Source organism: Ursus americanus, chromosome 15 (genome assembly GCF_024610735.1).
Source record: "Ursus americanus isolate L20-20 chromosome 15, mUrsAme1.1.p, whole genome shotgun sequence".
Classification (NCBI taxonomy): domain Eukaryota; kingdom Metazoa; phylum Chordata; class Mammalia; order Carnivora; family Ursidae; genus Ursus; species Ursus americanus.
In genome coordinates this window covers 48098154-48120155 of record NC_142141.1, presented here as the reverse complement: position 1 = coordinate 48120155, position 22002 = coordinate 48098154, and the positions used below count along the sequence as shown (strand labels likewise).

General features: G+C 35.7%; 1 protein-coding gene across 2 annotated transcripts in view; it reads right to left on the bottom strand.

Annotated features, from left to right (window-relative positions):
- Window positions 1–22002, bottom strand: part of CDH12 (cadherin 12) — a 258224-nt gene that overhangs the window by 36539 nt on the left and 199683 nt on the right. For both annotated transcript variants that reach the window (XM_045787409.2, XM_045787410.2), the window contains 2 exons: window positions 19931–20118; window positions 7053–7306 (listed from right to left, as the gene is read on the bottom strand). In XM_045787409.2, coding sequence (XP_045643365.1) covers window positions 7053–7306; window positions 19931–20118 — 442 coding nt within the window. The remainder of the gene's footprint in view (window positions 1–7052; window positions 7307–19930; window positions 20119–22002) is intronic.

The following is a 22002-nucleotide window of genomic DNA, read 5'->3' as shown; positions in this document are numbered from 1 at the left end:
ATAGTCCTTAAATTTGTATGGAACCAGAAAAGGCCCCGAATCACCAAGGAACTGTTGAAAAGGAAAAACAAAGCTGGGGGCATCACAATGCCAGATTTCGAGCTGTACTACAGAGCTGTGATCACAAAGACAGCATGGTACTGGCACAGAAACAGACCCATAGACCAATGGAACAGAATAGAGAACCCAGAAATGGACCCTCGGCTTTTTGGGCAACTAATCTTTAATAAAGCAGGAAAAAAACATCCAGTGGAAAAAAAGACAGTCTCTTCAATAAATGGTGCTGGGAAAATTGGACAGCTACATGCAAAAGAATGAAACTTGACCACTCTCTCACACCATACACAAAGATAAACTCCAAATGGATGAAAGACCACAATGTGAGACAGGAATCCATCAAAATCCTAGAGGACGACATAGGCAACAACCTCTATGACATTGGCCAAAGCAACCTTTTTCATGACGCATCTCCAAAGGCAAGAGAAACAAAAGATAAAATGAACATGTGGGACTTCATCAAGATAAAAAGCTTCTGCACAGCCAAGGAAACAATCAAAAAAACTAAGAGGCAGCCCACAGAATGGGAGAATATATTTGCAAATGATGCTACAGTTAAAAGACTGGTATCCAAGATCTACAAAGAACTTCTCAAACTCAATATGTGAGAAACAAATAAACAAATCAAAAAATGGGCAGAAGATATGAACAGACACTTTTCCTATGATGACATACAAATGGCTAACAGACACATGAAAAAATGTTCAAAATCATTAGCCATCAGGGAAATTCAAATCAAAACCACATTAAGATACCACCTTACGCCAGTTAGAATGGCAAAAATAACAAGGCAGGAAACAGCAATTGCTGGAGAGGATGTGGTGAAAGGGGATCCCTCCTACATTGTTGGTGGGAATGCAGTTGGTGCAGCCACTCTGGAAAGCAGTGTGGAGGTCCCTTAAAAAGTTAAAAATTGAGCTACCCTATGACCCAGCCATTGCACTACTGGGTATTTACCCCAAAGATACAGACATAGTGAAGAGAAGGGCCATATGCACCCCAATGTTCATAGCAGCACTGTCCACAATAGCTAAATCGTGGAAGGAACCGAGATGCCCTTCAACAGATGACTGGATTAAGAAGCTGTGGTCCACATATACAATGGAATATTACTCAGCTATCAGAAAGAATGAGTTCTCAACATTTGCTGCAACATGGACGGCACTGGAGGAGATAATGCTAAGTGAAATAAGTCAAGCAGAGAAAGACAATTATCATATGATTTCTCTCATCTATGGAACATAAGAACTAGGAAGATCGGTAGGGGAAGAAAGGGATAAAGAAAGGGGGGGTAATCAGAAGGGGGAATGAAGCATGAGAGACTATGGACTCTGAGAAACAAAATGAGGGCTTCAGAGGGGAGGGAGGTGGGGGAATGGGATAGACTGGTGATGGGTAGTAAGGAGGGCACATATTGCATGGTGCACTGGGTGTTATATGCAACCAATGAATCATCGAACTTTGCATCAGAAACCGGGGATGTACTGTATGGTGACTAACATAATATAATAAAAAAAATAAAAAAATAAAAAATAATATAAAAAACAAAAAAGAAGTGACCTCATAAGCCATGGAAAGATATGTATGTAATTTATGTATGTATAAGTTATTTATGTATGTTACTAAGAGAAAGATGTTAATCTGAAACGTTTACATACTGTATGACTCCAACTACGTGACATTCCGGAGAAGTCAAACTATAGAGGCAATAAATAGATCAATGGCTTCCAGGGCTTGGCAGGGGTGAGGGTGGCAGAAAGACAACGAGTCGGAGCACAGAGGACTTTTAGTGTGGTGAAAATACTCTGGCAATGTTATAATTATGGATACAGGTCATTACACATTTGTTCAAATCCCCAGAATGTACAGACCAAGAGTGAATCTTAAGGCAAACTATGGACTCTGAGTGACTATGATGAGTAGGTTCAATTGTAACAAATGTATCATTCTGGTGGGGGTGTTGGTAGCGGGGGAGGCTATGCATGTGTGGTGGTGGGGGATCCTGTACTTTCTCTCAATTTTGCTGTAAACTTAAACTGCTCTAGAAATATTAAAAAACATTGAAATAAAATATTTTATACCAATACCTCATTTAATCCTCACAAAAATCTGCTAAATAAGTGAAAAATAGAGAATGAAAATGTTAAGTGAAAAAAAGAGATATTGTGTACAAATAAGGTAGATATGGGGAGAAAAAGTAGATAAAACTTGGTATTACGGAATATTTCAAAGAAACTTAGGGACAAAGAAAAAGGGAATGTGGAATTTAGACACTGAAATAAAGGCTGACTGTGTTCATGTCTGGGAGTGGGCAATTTTTTGAATTTTGAATTTTTACTATTAACATTTAAAAGGAATTATATATGTTGCTATAGGATGACACTTGATAAGCCAGGCCTCTCTTTCCTCTCACTCCCTAAGGGTGTTTTATAGTTGAGCTCAAATTTCTGCCCAGATAATAAAATTTTTGATATATGGGAAAGGGCTCTCAAATGAAAATCAGCTACACTGATAATCTCTTAATCCATGATGAAAAAAATCAATTCCAATTGATTACAGAAATTTTTCTAAAAGCGTGGTGAACAGACCAGATTTGAGATTTAAGACGAGTTTAGGCAGGACACAGAGAAATGCTTCTATTTTAATAACGAGTTATTAATTATTTTAAATATCACATTCTACTTATGGAAACTCATAATGATTTTCATTTATTAATCAATTTTAAGTGGTGGGTTTTGGTTAGAAATATCATTACACACAAGAAGGTAACATGAAAAAGGAACTATTCAGTTGTTCTATTAAATTCTGCAATTTTGAACATATACGTGGAAGTTTACATGCACAAAATTTTACATCATGTCATCAGTCTCTTATCATCCAATACTTCTTACAGAGATTGAGTTTATAACTGAATTGTTCACTTTCTCATTTTATACACAAAATTAATTCGATTAAATTGTCTTTTAAAATTCATAGGGTAACGAAGAGTTTTCTATCTTTGGAACAAAAGTAAAGTTCCACACACTGAGCAAAATTATCCACTGAAATCTCTTTAATGCGAATCACTCATACTCAAACCAAATATTAATTCTCAATGTAACTGAATAGTGATCACACAGGTTAAAATTCTTTTTTAAAGATTTTATTTACTTATTTTTGAGAGAGAGAGACAGCAGAGGGAGAGGGAGAGAAGCAGACTCCGAAATGAGTATGGAGCCCGATGTGGGGCTCAATCTCACGAGCCTGAGATCATGACCTGAGCCAAAATCAAGAGTCAGCCGCTTGGGACGCCTGGGTGGCTCAGTGGGTTAAGCGTCTGCCTTCAGCTCGGGTCATGATCCCCGGCTCCTGGGATGGAGTCCTGCGTTGGGCTCCTTGCTCAGCGGGGAGCCTGCTTCTCCTTCTGCCTGCAGCTCCCCCTGCTCCTGCTCTCTCTCTGACAAATAAATACATAAAAAATTTTTTTTAAAGTCAGATGCTTAACCGACACAGGCACCCCACATATTTTAAATTTCATTTCTAAATTTAAGAGACTACAGTTGTGAGGGGCGCCTGGGTGGCGCAGTCATTGAGCGTCTGCCTTCGGCTCAGGGCATGATTCCAGCATTCTGGGATCGAACCCCACATCAGGCTCCTCCGCTATGAGCCTGCTTCTTCCTCTCCCACTCCCCCTGCTTGTGTTCCCTCTCTCGCTGGCTGTCTCTCTCTCTGTCAAATAAATAAATAAAATCTTAAAAAAAAAAAAAGACTACAGTTGTGAAAATCCCCCAACTCACTGGTAGTGCACACACTGATTCACTCATTTGATGCACTAGGAATCACTTCCATGACTGATATAATCAGAGCCAAAGGACATAGAGCATTAGAAGATTAGAAGCAAGAAATCAGTGTATCCAATGGCAAAGGCTAGAAGAGTAAAGGGAACAATAACTAGAAATTAAGCTTGGGGCAGGGGGACCAGACATGGTATACACTTGACCCTTGAACAACCTGGGTTGGAACTGCACGGGTCTGCTAACACAGGGGTCTTCCTCAATACAGTTCAGTATTCTAAATGTATTTTATCTTCCTTACGATTCTTTTAATAACATTTTTATTTCTCTGGCTTACTTTATTCTAAGAATACAGCGTATAATACATATATCGTACAAAATACGTGTTCATTTGCTGTTTATGTTATCCCATTAGGCTTCTGGTCAAAAGTAAGCTCTTAGTAGTTAAGGTTTGGGGGAGTCAAGGTATATGCGGATTTTCGACTCTGCAGATGGTCAGTGCACTTGAACCCCCACATTGTTCAAAGGTCAACCGCACGCATTTGGAGTTATTACTCCTAACCTTTCTTCAAAGTTGCTTCAGTCCCTGCTTAATGCCACCGCACTCTGGTTCTTTGCTGTGCTCAGTGATAATACAATAATAACATTAATAAAATACCTACTGGCACATGCAATAACACAGCCCTAAATTAATACCTCGCACAGCAACTCTGTGAAAAGACAGTTGAGCAAAGGAAAACAAAACAAACAGAGCGTACCCAAATACGTCAAGTAATTTCACATTTTGATGCTTATTTTTCACAACATATTTTTACTATCATTCTTAAGTCAGCCAACATGTTTTCAGACCCAAAAAAAAAGATGATTCATACCCCATGTTTCCTCAACTGACATGATTCAAGCTTATCGTTTACTCCAAGGACATGGAAGTAAGACAGCTTTCATGCTGATTCAAAAGCAGCTCTGTCTTTTGACAACCCCTCCCGGGATCAATTAGATCCATCTGTGTCTACAGCTTTAGTGAGTCAGGCTGCTCCCCATTAGAAGTAAGACTAGGGATGTTACTTTATCCCACATAAAGTAGGTCTTGTCAGACAGTAGCTCCTGTGACAGTAACATGCCCCCCTCCCAAAAGAAACCAGTCCTGTCGTTCAAGAGTATCTCACAAATGTAGCCTTCCTTTACTCTTCACACCAGGCTCTTAACTCCAAACATGTTGTTACATTTGGAAGTCTGTAAGCCTCACCTTACCTTTCCCAGGCGATAGTTTTACTAATAAACTCTCTGATTTTTTTTTTAAGTATTGCATTAAAATCGTATTTTATTAATATTTTGACTCTATCACGCTTTTTTCAGTCTTCAAAGATAGAACATACAGTAAATTAAACAACGTAGAATGTTCTCTAGGTACTGTGTTTCACCGTGTTCCAAAATTCTCATTTATTGAACCATAGAGAGTTTCGATCCATATTTATTTACCTTTTCATTACTTTCTTTACAGCCTTCCGTATTTCTTCTGTAACTGTTTATATTCTTGAAGTTACCTGTAAATCTACTCACCAGGCATTTCCCACTTTCACAGTTATCAACAGCACACTCAGGGTCTCAAGTAGAGGACTGATGAGTGATAACGGATTAATATGTAACAGCTACTAATGGGGCTGGTTCTTGAGAATGCCCCTACAACACTGGTAATAAATAAGGGTTTTTGGAGCTCAACTGAGAGTGAATCATGTTGTAATACGGACACGTAGAACAACAATTTGAATCCAATGAGTACATTAGTCAGTATCCCACCTGACATGTAGGGGCACTCAGTCATTGCCTTTTCTCTCCTCTTTCCCAAGACAAATGTTCCTTTTTAGCGTTCTCTCTTGACCACTGACATGTTTCAAAAAAGGGGATACTCAGATCACTTTGGGAGATAGATTCAGGTGACCACAAAGAGCAGAGCATACATGCTCTCAGGCCCTTCCCTGAGATTTTTCCTATATGCTATGAATGCTTTGAGGTAACCAATGAATGATTTATGCATTTTTTATTACTGCCCCATGGCATGAAATCTTATGAGGTATGTGTCTATATATTTTCCCGATGTCAGGAGTGTTTTTGTATTAAAAGCCTACCTTTCTTTGGTCTGATTTTCTAAGCGAAGATTCAGCCCATTAGAGGTGGAAGATTAGAACACATCACATATTTCTCTCTGTCTCTCCACTCTCTCTCTCTCTTTTGGTTTCCCAGTACTTGTATACATGTGGGATGTGGACAGTTAGCAGGGAATTTAAATGTACAGAAGAAACATAGTTGAATCAATAGCAAGTCTCAAAATATGTTGCAGGATCTGGGGCACTTGGGTGGCCCAGTCAGTTAAGCCCCTGACTCTTGAGCTCAGTTGGTGATCTCAGGGTCCTGAGATCGAGACCCACATCGGGCTCCACACTCAGCATGGTGTATATTTGTCCCTCTCTCTATGTTCCTCCCGCCAATCCCTCCCTCCCTCTCTCTCTTAAATAAATAAATAAAATCTTTTTAAAAATACGTTGCAGGATCAATGTATAAGTGAGAGAAAGGGAAATCTATGTTTCAGTAGTAGTGCAAATGGAATGTATGGGTTTGGGGTGGGAGGAGAGAAAGAGATGATTTTTTCTACTCTTATCCATGGCTTTGTTTTCTACTCTTATCCAAGCCTTATATCCTTATATCAACAGGAGCTCTTTGTAAAGCCTGGGCTTTGAGCAATTCCATAATTCCTCTTACCCCAGGACTGGCTCTCACTGCTTTCATCAGCAGACACAATTGTCAGTGAAAAAAATGAACTGCAAATTGCAAATGGTAAAACCATCTAACTTTTGGTGAGAGACAGAGATTTTAGAGTAATTGAAAAATGTATTACATTCTGCTCTATTTTAGGCGCTGTGAAAGTATCTTAATGTCATTAACCATGGGAAATCCTCTGAGATTATATTATGAAACGCCTTTTATAGGTAAAAAATTGAGATTGGTTAGCTTAAGTGCCAGGTCCACATCACACCACTGTCAAACCCAGTTGCAGGGACTGATTGTTCAAATCCTATGGCTTTTCACCTAATAGTTATCATAGCAAAAGGCATCGCATTTTCAAGTCTCCTATCACCAAACGAAATCATTCATCCAGGTTTCGACAGAGCATTCCCCCCCCCCTTTTTCTGACACACAGAAAATAAAAATGTTTCCTTTTCTTACCTAACAGCACTACTGCCCACGTCGAGGTCTTGCGCAGTGACAGCGCCGATGATGGTCCCGACTGGAGTGTCTTCATAAACCTCCATGGTGTAGAGCGGCTTACTGAACACCGGGGGCTCCTCCACGTCCAACACGCTGATCTTCACTGTGGCCGTGTCTTTAAAAGGGCCGGCGGAGTGAAATCTGTGGTCAAGGTGCACGTTGGAAGCTTCGACTTTAAAAGTGTATGCCTTCTTGGTTTCAAAATCTAATGGCTGTAATGAGGACAAATCAAAAATGAAGAGGTACGTTCATACAGAACGTGGCGAAGACGACTCACATGGTTTGGAGGATTTGCAAGTTAATACCAAGTCTGTATTGGTTTCAAAATTTTTAATTAGTGGGTAAGGAAACATTTTCAGAATGACCCACTGTAGAGTATTCTAGGTAACTTGTAAAGATAATCAGTTGCATATATTAAAATGTTACGTATGTGCACATATATGCTTTAGTAGGGCTTCATTATATAGTAGTTAAAATTGCCGAGAAACTTTAAGAGAAGCATTTTCTAATCTTATACAATACTGACATCTAGTGGAAGCAAGCTGTAATTAAAACACAATAAAACTGAAAATGGACAATTAAGCTTCTGTACATTCCAGTTAAAAATTTCGTATAACAAAATAAATTTTTTTCTTGGACCACTCCTCTTATTTTGGCAATGATATCATTTTCTATTAAAAATGTTTGAATATTTACTTCTTTTCACTAAAAAACACTATGTCAGAATTTAAAACATACATAGTTCTAATTGTACAAAGCATTTCCGTCCCCGGAGTTCTCAGCATTATCTATATAATTAGTAGGCACTGCAATGCATCGTCAGGATATTTTACCAATATTTTACCTTGAAGATATGTGATCAAATTAAAGAAAATTGTGAAACATAGTATTTGGAAGTCATTTGTCCATGAAGTCACTGATTCTCTATTTTAACTTTACTACTACTTCTTTTCACTTCTATGCTGAAATTAGTTTTATGTTCCCAATAACTGAAAATATTATATTCTGGAAATATGGTGTTGCTGTGTTGTTTTATGTAAACTTTAAGGTCAATGGCTTTGACTACTAATCACCTATGAAAACTAAGACAACATGAAATTAACATTAACATAGAGATTTTTAGGGACCTTTAAAAGTTTCTGTTTTCTAAATTAATTCCCTCTGGTATGACTCCAATGACTTGCTAATTGCTGTGTCAACACATCTGTTTTTTGCTTCAGCACACCTGGGGGAAATAAAGGAGGTATATTTCTCTCTTAAGGACAAGATTTTCATTTTATGCATTTTCTCCAAGGATGAAAAAAGAAATTAAAAAATCACTGTGAAATCCTCAAAAACTCACTATTCCACGGAGTTTATTAGAGCAAACAGTAACACCTCCTGGACGTGGCATTTAAGTTTTTTTCACAATAATTTTCGTTCAGGGGAATCCATATTTATTTTCCCTGTAATTATTCTCTTATTTTATCTAATTCACCCAATTTTTATCCATGCTTTTATCTGCTTTGCCCTCAATGTTGTCCGTTGCTTTCCATATTTTTAGTTACTTGCTTCATGCCTATTTACCTATTATATCAACATAATATTGATTTTCTTCCATTTCCATTTCTTTCTTGCTAGGAATTTCAATTTATCTTTAAGCCAGTAACAGTAAAGAATGTCATGTATAATATGCCCTGTTTGATATTACAGCTATTAGTTATATGAATAGAAATACAACATCAAGAATTTTTGTAAAGTCTAAATGCTCCATGAATGTTGAATACTATAATTTTCCTCCATAGTGACCTCTATCATTTCTTTTTCTTTTTCTTTTTCTTTTTTTTTTTGTGACCCTTATTTTCTAAAGGAAGACTATTTTGATTTTAAACACCTTGGGTCCTTTTGCCTAGAAAGGTAGTGAGCTGTCCTGGTTTATACTTACTCCTTTTTGTGGGCCTAGAGTTAACTTCTTAGAATATAGCAGCTAATACCAATTGCTTCCCTTTTCCCTCTCTAGTGTCTCCTAGATATTAAAATGTTCCTGATTATTTGCACAATTAGGAGAATTCTTTCTAGACAAGATCTACATTTTATTTACCTACTTGATTATAACATGCCATACCCACCTGATGGACTGACTCCCACTTCAAAGTCCATTTCAAGCCCAGAAATGGAAGGATTCTGAAAACTTTCCCATACTTTTTCTTTGTCCTGATGTCAGGATATCAGACATAGTCTATGCCTTTTAAGAACTTCTGATCTGGCATAGCAGGCAAATATTTGGTGGTCAAGGAGTGGGATGAAATTTTTTGTACATATGGATAATTTTGAGACTGGAAACTTATATTGTGCAGTGATAAGGAAATGGAGAAAATTCTAAGAGAAATGTCACAATAATATTCTAGATGGTCTTACTTCTTCATGACCCTGACCCCTGGGTAATGCCGTTTTATAAAATTGAATAGCTCAGAAACAGCCAGGAGAATCAATACTGACCTCTCTGTAGTTGATTTTATCCAAACCATCTGGCTGACTACCCTCTACCTTTGGGGGTTGGGGCTGGTGGTGCTAAAGAAGGAAATTCATCTAACTTTACAACCAACAAAAACTCTAATATTTGAAATAGGTATAGAACAAAGAGGATTATTTTTTATTCTTAGAAATTTAATCATATTCTATGACAGAATTCCATTATTATGAAGTTGAGCTAATTTAGCTCTTGCACAATAAATAGAAAACTTTATGGCATTGCTTGGGGCCCATTTGATTTTATGAACCTTTCTAGAAAAGTACGAAAATGATTGATTAAAAAGAATTTAATTGAGTAACTCCCTGCTCCTAAGGGTGTTTCAAGAAAGCAAAGTTAGTAAGACCAGAATTTGCAGGAACAATTGACACTGTAGGGAGCTGTATGGGAAGAAATCTAACTATGGAGAAGCAGAATATAAGATTTTAATTATTCTTCAGAGTATCAAGGAGGGATTGGGCAAAGATGACCTTTGTGCATCTCTATTTTTAGACACTTTCTTAGCTCTTACTCTGCTGAAGTCCAGGTTGTGGAAAAGTACATAAAATATTAATTGCTAAATGATTTTTTTATTTCAAAAAGGAACAAGCAATTTTGGCAAAAAAATGCAAAACAATAGCTCCCTAGGATCCTTTGGGCCTCAACATGGGTCTAGATAATGCTGAGTGGAAATATAGATGTAGATTTATTTTGAGGAATTTGAAAAACAGCAGCTTTGGTAGAATTCCAAGATGTCCCCAAGATTTCTGTCCCATGACCTGCGCTCTTATAGAATTCCCTTCTCTTGACTGTGTGAGCCACCTGTGGATTGCATCGGATACCACCCGAGGAATTCAAGTTTTAGGGAAAAATAAATGATGCAACTATAACGAAGGGCCTTCATCACGTGATGTTGAGTTAACTAACTTTAGTTGAGGGGTCGGACCTAATCATGTGAGCTGTTCAAAGAAAGTAAGTGCAGATGAATTCCCCCAGCCTTGAAGAAGTAAACTTGTGAGGGTAGGAGCCATGAGGCAAGTGCCTGAGGGGCGTCTACAAGAGCTGAGACTGAACCACGGCCAATAACTAGCAAGAAATGCAGACCTTTGTCATAAAGCCACAAAGAAATGAACTTTGCCAATGGCCGGTAAGCTTGGAAAACATCTCTAAGCTTCAAATCAGGTTGTACTCCAGCTTACACTTTGAAGTCAGCCCAAGAGACCCTGAGATTTCATCAGCGGACACTGCTACGGCATTCTCTACCCCTGATAGCTGTATTTTCATCACTCTTTACTTTTTACTCCACTATATTGCTTCCATTTTTTATGATGAACGTGTAACTGTATTATTTTGCCAACAGTACAGTTGTCACTCAATGGAATGTGGTATCCTTTAGTGATAAGACTCTACTTTCTCAATCGTATAGTAGTTCTTACTGGTCAACGGAAGGGGAAATTTTTAATCAATGCAAATGAGTGATTGCTGTACCTTTATCCAAATAGGGTAGATGCTTTTCAGACAAGCAGAAAACAGATTTACATCAGGTTGAGCCATGATGAAAAGACAAGAGGGATAAGATCTTATAAAGTAAGCTCCTTATGCCAGGGTGCTCTACAAAGATAAGACTTTCAGATCAAGCATCATTTTAAAGGAAAATTAAGTTTCCCCAAACTTAGTTTGATGATCAACATGGTAATCAATTTATTTCTTTGTTGCTAGCACTTTCGGTTCCATAAGAAATTATTCTAAAACTCTACCACTAACTCAGGTTACATAGTAAATCATCCATAGATGATATCTGCACCTAATTCTTTGATTTATTCAAATCAGCTTAAATCCGCATCCACTGAATCGAATGTCTGGAGTTGAGAATATGGTGGTTAACAAGTGCAAGTAAGTCCATTTTACTATGAACCTTATATTGTAGGGAGGGAGAGCCACGACAAAAAATAATTAAGTACATAATTTTCAGATAGTGTTAAGATTTATGAGGAAAATGGGATAATGGACAGAAGGGAACATTACATAGAGCAAATAGGAAGTGCATTTCTGAGGATGTAATGCTAGGAACTGAGACGAGAAGAACCCAGGTGTGGGGAAGTCAGAAGGAAATGAGCCTGATGGAAGGTAAGCAAGGGCAAAATGCCAGACGCATTTTATTCCGCCTTTTAATAAATATTTCTAGAATGTTCCACCATGTTCCAGACATCATTATTGATGCTAGAACGGAACCAAACAGACAAAATCACCATCTGCATAGATTTTGCTGTCTTCTAGGAATTGATGGACAACAGTAAGAGAAATAAGTGAAACATGTAGCATGTTGGGTGGCAATAAATATTATGGAAAAATGTAAAACTTGGGAGACAGATGTGTGTTTTGTGTGTTGGGGGTAGATGGGAAAGTTTGCATGTATCCTATCGCCACTGAGGAAGGAATTCAACTCAGCAACTTACTAAAAAGTAGTGAAGTAATTATTTGAGGGATAAAAGTCATTACATCATTAGGTGAGAATGCCCCAACAACTAAGGGAAAAAAATAAAATGTGGCCCTTTTTAAAACCTGAATTTTAGTTTTTGACAAATTTCAACAGCATCTCAGTTTTATAATTAAAAATTTAAAAAAAAACACAGAATGAAATGACCAGACAGAAAAGTATTTTCAAAATTAAATTATTAAAGTGAAGAAACATACATTTCAAAAAACTTACCTCTAAGTAAATTTGTCACAGAACTGTTCATTAGAAATGCATTTAATTTTTCCGTGCATAAGTTACACGCCGGGTTTTTGTGGCACTCCAAAATTTTTATCACTTTAATGAATTAACTTAAGAATCATGGGCATTATTATTTCTATGCCCCTATTTTAGTGACAATACTTTTTGGAACAAATTCAGTAACTAATTCAGCAACAATTCAGTAAGACAAACAAAACAAAAAAGAATATTCAAAGAAATTCTGGTGCTTCTAGTTGAGAATTTTGGGTAAGATTTTGCCTAAAAATGAAAGAAGATTACATTAACTTAAGTAAAATACATGTTTTATATGCACACACAATATAAATCATGATTATCTAGGGAGGCCAATTATCTCTTAAGCTTCCTCAAATAACCAATGTCACATTTTACTTCTAACATATATTGTTTGTAACAATAGTGATAACAGTTAATATGTTTTTCAAACAAGTACTATAATTTACTGCAAGCTGTGTGATTTTGAAAGTTATCTTTCTTCTCTGAGTTTATTTCTCATTTGCATATAATTTATGAAATATGTTAAACTTTACCTAGTATTGAGAACAAAAAAAAATAATGCATCATAAATTAAACTGGTAAACCAACATAAGACATGTGTCCCTTGGTCAACAAAAAACATAAACACCCTGTGTATTTCAAGCATTTTCTTTATCATGACAACACAAATACAGATATGATAAAGTGTCTTTAGGCAGCTCAAATATAGTAGAAATAATCAGATGTGTTTAAACTATGAACGCCATAAGTATCTTAGGTGTTTTCACAGAAATGGTGACATTTGGGAAGGAAGTAAGAAGTGATGAGCTTCCTGAGGGACTCATGTAAGTCTTTGGAGTGAGGTATGTGGGAAAATTGGAAAAAAAAAAAAGGAAGGAATCAATTAAGATACTCATGTGTGGTAGTGTCTTCTATGCAAAAGGAAGAATAGCATATTTGGTAGAAATCGCACTGAATTTGATACAGATGGAATGTTGCACGTGTGTGTGCAGGAGATGATAATAGAAAATACACTATTTGCTCTGTATCTTACGATTGATGGAAACAAACAAACAAAAAAAGGATTTAAGCATGAGAGTAAGATGAATGGGGGACAGACTAAGCTAAATGAAGACAAGGTATTATCCTCCAAGAATAGCCAGCCAGTGGTAGGAGGAATAACCAAGAAGATGCAAGTCAACCCAGTAGGAGGAAAAGGAGGGAAATTTTAACCCACGTTCAGGAGAAATCAGTGGCCAGGCTTCATGTCCTATTTGGCAAGGGGAGGCTGATGGCAACAGAAGCAGCATAAGAAAAAGCCTAGGTCTGGGGGTTAAGAAGCTTGGAGAGAAGGTGGAGCCTTATCTAGCAAGGAGAAGATGGGAAGAGGAGCGCTTTTGTTGGGAGAAGAGAAGGAATCTGACATTGGTCATTCTCAGTTTGAACTGACTGTATAGAATACACGGCTTTAAATGCCTGCAAGGGAGCAAAACAACCTACTTTGGTAATTTCAGTTTGGGAGCTAGTTTAGAGTTTCTGAGACTGATTAGCGAAGTTAGGTTAAGATGTTTAAAAGAGGTGATGACAAATATTTACAAAAACTGGGACATAATATTTACAGAAACAAAGTACACCATGTATTTTCCTTTAAGCTTATGCATGCACGCAGACTAGCTAAAAATAGGAGTGTTTTAAACTTAATAAATTAAGGTGTATGTTTGGCTACATAAAATACGTTACTGAAATTTTTTCCGTTTTTTCCCCCTTAGAGTTATTCAAAAATTAACCACATGATGGTGCTCTCCTACCAAATCATTTGGTGTGAATGCCTTTCCTGGCCACTTGGCAAAAAGAAAAGGAGTTTTACTAACAGGGCATAAGGAACATGTGAATGGTTCCATGGAACCCACTGAGAGCTTAGTCTGTTTACTAGAAAATCCTGGTGAAGAATAAAGCACCTTTCTTCCTTCCTTCCTTTCTTTCTTTCTTTCTTTCTTTCTTTCTTTCTTTCTTTCTTTCTCCTTTCCTTCCTTCCTTCCTTCCTTCCTTCCTTCCTTCCTTCCTTCCTTCCTTCCTTCCTTCCTTTCCTTCCTTCCTTTCTTCTTTCTTTCTTTCTTTCTTTCTTTCTTTCTTTCTTTCTTTCTTTCTTTCTTTCTTTTGAATTCTGCTTCGGATTCAGTGTGATCACAGTTACGTTTATTTGGGATGAAATAATATTTCCACATAGCATCGAATAGTAAGAATTCTTTTTTAAAATCAAAGTTTTACTTATTTAAAAATAAAGAATCATCACTTCATCATTCTTTACTTTAAACTTACGCTATGTTTATTTACTAGTTAGCAATAGATATTTTTGTAGAAATGGTAGAGAACTGTTTGAGAAATTATGCAAGTTAATAAAATTGTCCTTTTAAACAACTTAAATATTCACCCCACTATTTTAATTGCTTTAATTTCTTCAGAGTGACAAGAAAAATTCAGTGCTTCTATAAATATATTTCTATTTTCAGTCCTCGAATGTTTTTAACTCGTAATTTTATGTTTATATCTGGTAAGGATGTAAGTATATAATAAATACATATTTATTCTCAGTTATCCAGTAGGAAAAAAAAAAAAACGACTGAGTAAAATATATTTCAATTACCTTTTCAGTTAAGACTAAAATTGCTGAGGGGTACCTGGGAGCTTCCATCGGCTAAGTGCCCACCTCTTGATTTCGGCTCAGGTCACGATCTCAGAATGGTGAGATCAAGCTCTGCATTGGGCTCCACACTGGGCATGGAGCCTGCTTAACATTCTCTTTCTCCCTCTTCCCCCTCCCCCTGCCCTCTCATGCTCTCTCTCTTTCTCTCTCTAAAATAGATAAATAATTAAAATAGAATTGCTGAATTTAAGATGTCTTATGCTCTCATTTTATTTCTTTATTTGGGAGGGAGAGAGAGAGAAAGAACAAAAGCAGTGGGGGAAGGGCAGAGGGAGAGAGAGAAAATCTTAAGCAGGCTCCATGACCACCTCAGAGCCCATCTCCGGGCTCCATCTCACGACCCTGAGATCATGACCTGAGCTGAAATTAGGAGTTGGAGGCTTAACTGACTGAGCCTCCCAGGTACCCCCTTGTACTCACATTTTAAATGGAGCCCATCTCCTAATTTTTAGATGGGATGAAAAATTGAAAAAGTGATTACTCTGATGTTGTCAGTGTTTTTAATGCTGAAACACTTAAGAATATATAGGGCACTTTCTATTTGCTTAAATTTTGCTGGATGCAATAGGACATAAGTGTAGAGTGAGAGTAGTTTTTTGTGTTTTGTTTTATTTTTTACCAATAGCTTGTGCCTTGAGAAGATTTATAAAGTTTCATAATGCTACTCTGAATTCAAAGTGACATAGGGAAATAACATTCTGTCACAGTGCTCATAAACTGAATCCAAGCTGATGGTAAAAAATGAATTAATAAAAATGCTTTTTTTTTTCATTCTTTCAGCTCCTATAAACCCGAGCATCATTCTTACCTGCTTTGACCCTCCTCAGAAAGAGAGAGGGGAAATAGTAAAGGGAGGGCAAATAAAGATTTTAGAGAGAAAACAATCATAAGAATACGGGCTTCAGAGAACTTTAAGTATTTTAATTGATTATGAAGTGAATTAAGAAAAGAAAAACTCTGAAAACAGAGTATCATATGCTAATGTTAGCCAAACAATGAAAATAACTGACATTTAACAATCAGCTACATATCCGAAGGCAGAGTACATATTTTTGGACTTTGTGAGTGCATTAACAGCATAATTCCTCTACGGATTTGGTTTTACACGAAAACTCCTTTTTGCCATTTTATGCTGAGATATTGACGGGAAAGTTTCAGAACACTAATTTAAAGATCATCCTATAACTGAAACACTGCTGTTGATGATTACATACTTTCTTTACTATTACACCTCCAATTCTTCTAGAACTCCTAAAGCTAAGTGCAAGGTAGACTTCCTGAGAACTTACAGAATATATGCAGAAATAATTCTATAATACAGTCTTCACCACCCCCTTACCCTGAGGTGGGGGGGACCCTAAAGAATTGCAGTTGTTTATATTAATTTTGAGTTTTTCATGGGCGTTATGCAACAGAATTTTTCTAATTATTTTTTTTATGAAATCATACCTCCATGTTTAATCAAGTCATATATCTACACATATTTGTATCTACACAATGGAATATTTACAGCAGATAGGTAGGTAGGTAAGGAGGTAGATAGGTGATAGGTAATTTTAAAATTTTGTTATAGGTGTTCTCCTGGGGCATTTTCCTTTTTTTTTTTTTTTTTTTTTTTTTAAGATTTAATAGATGTACTCGGCAAGTGGCAATTTTCTTTCCCAACAGAACTGCAGGCTAACAGATAAGGATTGCTTCTGGTGGTTCCTCACTGAGAGATTAAAACCTATTACAACATGAAGAACACATCTATTCAAATGCTTGGGTAATTTGCCAGATGATCAGAATATTTTTGGAAATATGTTTTCGCTGTTCTTTTACAAACCAGCCAGAATCTCACCATTTCTCACAACCTTGATTACTACAAAAATCATGGTCCACATTTCCATCAACAGCTTCTGGGATTATTTCTATAGTCTTTTCACTGGTCTATTTCTATCCTCACTTCCTAGTCACTATCCTCCTCAGAACACCACATCATCCCAGCTTCACAACAGTAAGGGTAATTTAGATCTAAAGTCACTCCGGGCTTCCCATACCATGATCTAATTCAAGTCCTCGGCCAGGCCTATAAGGCTCCACAATGGGCCCCTTTCTCTGCATCTTTAACCTTGTATCTCATTGGCTACACTCAGCCCACCGGCCTCCTTGCAGTGGCTGCTGGATCTCTGTGGAACATGCATCACTCAGAATCACTAATGAATGATTCATTTCTTGCTACCTTCAAGTCTCTGCTGAAATGTCACCCTGTCAGAGAAACCTGTCTTGACCACCCCATTATAAAAGCCACCACGCTCTCCATATTACTTGTATCCCTGCACCCTGCTTTACATTTCTCAAGCTTGAATTTATCACTGGGGACAGTGCTTTTGGGTTTATCATCTGTCTTCCCCCAACTGAGCTGAAGCTGCTTGAGTAGAGGGAATGGGTCTATTTTATTTACTGCTCTATTCCCAGAATCCAGAGTGGGGTCTTGGATTTAGTGGCTTTCCCATCAATACCTGTTGAACGAAGGAGTGACAGTTATGGACACTGCACCTTATTTTTGACAAAAATTTTATGCCAGCAAAATGGACAATTATTCATCTACTGTGGGAAGAAAAATGTATTTTGTATACTTGGAGATGTACTTTTCAGACTGCTTTTCTATATTACGTAAGTCAATTTTAATAATGTTATGTCATAATTTTACAAATCTTAATTTTAACCTAGTTAAGAAAGAAAATTCTCTAAAAATTAAATAAAATAAATGCAACAAAATAAGTGATATGACTCTTTTTATGAATCTTCCATTAGCTAAGAAGGGAAAAGTTCTGTTCTTACACTTTGGTGAGGGTGTATAATAAGTAAATATTTACAAAAAGTTGATTTATATAACTAAATCATTACTTTCTTCTATAAAAATCATTACTTTCAACGATTAAGCCATTTTGATATAATATAGAGGCTATAGTTAGCACACCACTCCCTTTTCCATTGTGTTAAATTATTTAAACATTCTTTCCAGAATTTAATTGTAATTTAATTTTTTACTGTTGCAAACTTAAACAAAAAGATTAACTTAAAAGTAAGATCTAGAAGTAAACTCTAAACCCACCAAACTTGGTCTTGCCTCTCTCATAATTTTTCTGAGAATACAAATATCTAATTCCCACATTGTTATTTTATAACAATGAGAATTTATATCCTAGTGGAAGAATAAGAGTGCCACACATTTTCCCAGATAAACACTTAGACACCAATCATTTATTGGCAGAGATGGTAAATGTGTATAAATAAAAATATAAATATAAAACATGTGTAAATATAAAATATAGTTGTAATAACTATAAACATACATACATATATAAATTTTAAAAATATATTAATACAATATTGACTCATCTGTACCTAAATTTTAGTTTGTAAATTTACTTAATCTCATACTTAAATTTTATGACCTATTGATGTAAAATATTTTCTATTATTTTTCTTATTATTAAGAGAATACATATTTGCTCCATTTAAATTAACACTTCTAAGTCATTTAAATGTAGTTTTTTTTTAAGAAAAAATAAGTGAGAAGACTTTCATTGACTTGTTACTGACTGAATAGAAAAGAGAAAAATGGGCAAAACAAGAACAAACAATAAAGAAGTAAAGTTAATAAGAATTTGACACATACTTTTTAAAATGTACTTTGAAAATACAACATGAAAGTATAATTTTGCTGAATGAGATTGTGTGGTTAAAGTAATTTCTAGAAAAGGTACAATTTATGTTCAGTAGTGGAAATAAAAAGTGATAAATAATCTATATGAAAATTGTGTTTCTTTTCAGTATTATTTTTATTGCCATATGTATTATTTCTTTGTTAAAATTCAGAGTTCCTGAGCAAATATGGAAACAGCAGCCTAATTAATGGGAATGACTGCAAAAATATTTCTTGTAGGCTAAAATAATCACAATTATTAAATGCATATGATACACTGCAGTTTGGGGGAAACAGAACATACTTTGCAGGAGAGAGGAAAGCAGTACTAAATTAAATGAGTTTCAATAGTTTGCCTGCACTCCGTTATTGAAAATTGCTATAATCTGCTTCACTGTTATGGAAACAATCTACAAACCCCTAACATAATTATGATTTTTCTCTTTCTCACGTTTGCATGCCCCTTCTTCATGCCAACCCACCAAAAGACAGACTATACCCTTGCTAATATTACAAATTGTGTTCTCCCCTTTTGCAATTCTCTTCTGTACAAGTCTATTTAATATTACTAAATGGCTTCCCATCACAGTCCGCCTTTCACTCCCTCCCTCCCTGCCTCTCTTTTTCTCCTTGATCCTTCCTGCCTCTGCCTCTCCCTCTTGCTCCCTCCCCTCTTCCTTCCTCTCTCTCTCATTAATCTTTCTTTTCACTTACCTCCTTAAAACCCCCTCAAGCCCAACATTACCCTTGCTCTTTCTTCCATTCCTCAGTAGTACAACTTACTGACATAGGGATTCTTCCACTAGGATATAAATTCTCAATAACAATGTGGGAATTAGATATTTGTATTCTCAGAAAAATCATGAGAGGGGCAAGACCAAGCTTGGTGGGTTTAGAGTTTACTTCTAGATCTTACTTTTAAGTTAATCTTTTTGTTTAAGTTTGCAACAATAAAAAATTAAATTACAATAAATTCTGAAAGGAATATTTAAATAATTTAGTCAAATTAATAGACCTGATGTTTCAACCAAAACTATGTATCTGTTGAATTGCAAGAATACAAGTGCCTGGGGAAGTGAATACTTCAGAGTTACCTGGTCTATTTTTTATTTAAAATATTGCTAATGGAAGGAAATTAAAATTTCTCTCTTTTTCAACTTTTCATCATTTTGTTCTTTAATTAATAGTGGGTAGTCAACTGTCCAAAAACTTGTCTATGTACCTTTTTCAATTTGATGACTCCTTCTTGTGTATCTTCATCTGTGACGATGTCAAACAAATTTCCCCCATCTCCTGGAACAATATTGTATTCAATTTCTGCATTTTGTCCAAAATCAGGATCCACAGCTCTTATTCTTCCAATGGCAGAGCCAATAGGAGAAGACTCAGGAACTTTCAGATGGAAGATACCTGACAAGAAATGTATAATTCATGTTGACAGTGGAATTAGGAAAGTGTATAGAAAGATTACTAGGCTAGAAAAATATGCTATATAGAAAGCGAATCAAATTTAGAACATAATAGTGCAAAATCGAAAAGGAGTTTGCTGTCAAGTTAAGAATTATGATGAGGAGTAATAACTTTACTTTTAACTTCAATAAGTCCTGCTCTAGAATTTTAATTGGGAATTATAAACAGTAAAGTGTGTGAAATTTATATTGCCGTGAGGAAGTATTTTACGTACCAACACCTTCAAAGTGTACCTACTATCAAAGGGAAGGGCAGGAAAATCCATGTAATTAATTGTTACCAATAGAATAGAATCCAGGATACAAGACAGAGATAAAATAAAGATAGATAGATGATTGATAGATATTTATAGAAAGCTAAGGTTATATTTCCTAATACATTTAGATATTATGTATTTTTCTTATATATATTCCATACATATATAGACAGTATTTACCCAGTAAGTGTAAATCATTAAGCTAAAAACAGCCCGTAAAATGATTATGTTTTTGGTTAACCAAAATTTTAATCCATAATGGGTTTAAGTATATTGTACTATTGACGAATATTCAACTTATGTTTAGTGTTGAGTAGATTTTTACTGGGTATCCTACAAGGTACTTTCAGACGCATCTAAAATCAGGATATAAGGTTCAGTTTGCTCCTGCTTTTTTTTTCACCACCAGGTGGAGCACATATATTACTAAGAATTTGATACTGAGTCAGAAAAACCTAGAAAAATTCCTATCTCTATAAAATACACCAGAATCAGGAAAATTTGTAATATCCCTTAAAAATGAAAATATATACATCACTTTAAAGACTTTTAGAAATTTTGTATAGCAGAACGTGAAGAAAAAGATATAAGCTATTTTACTGACCTGTCATCAAGATATTATTAAAGGATGAAATGACAGTCTGTTTAAATCAAAATAAGGAAAGGAAGAGTATGGGCGGAAGTAAAAATGTGAAGGTACAACTAAACTCAAAAACACAAAGTTTAAATTTTGAGATCTGCTTTCCAGTTTTAATTTCTATTAATGTATTTTGGATTGTACTTTCCCATGGTTAAAGCCACCAGGGTAATTAATTTGCTTAGAACTTCAAGTTACATTTATAGAAATTAAATTAGGAAGGCCTTTAATATGTTTCTTGAATGGTAAAGTTCATTCATCAAACCACATTTCAATATTTCAGCTATTGGCTTCAAGAAATATGAGGAAAAATAATCAATCACACCTTGTAGTGATCTTACCAAATACTTGCCTTTTTCTTCCCAATTATTTTATAAGTCTTGTAGTGCTTTCACAGTTTCAAAATGTAGTAATTTCATTAGCCCTGCTAGCAGTTAAGCCTTGTCATATACCATTCACATCTCCCCCATAAAAAAAGATATCCACCACTTGCTCATTTCATGTTAAAATCAGCCTTATTTACATTCAATGGACATAAGCTCTTTGAAACATCTGTTTAATCTCAAAAGAGCTAAATATTTACCTAAATTTGTTTAATTTCATGTAAAAGAGAAAGTACATTTTTACAGCGGTCCAAAACTAGTGTTCAATTAATTTGATAATTAACAGTATACCTGCCTTCAAAGGGGAATATGTCAAATCTTTCTAAAAGAACAAATGTAAAACTTACACACATAAATAAACAAATCAGAACACAGGCAAATTAATAATAATAATCCAAGTGGTAATAATGGAGTGTTACATAGACATTACAAAAGAATTTTGGTTAAAGAAGTAGTTTTGATGACTGATCAAGCTAGCAACTTTTCGTAGGTTAGGATTATGTCATTAGATTTTACTCCCTAAACACTTCACACAGTGGCTGTCGTAG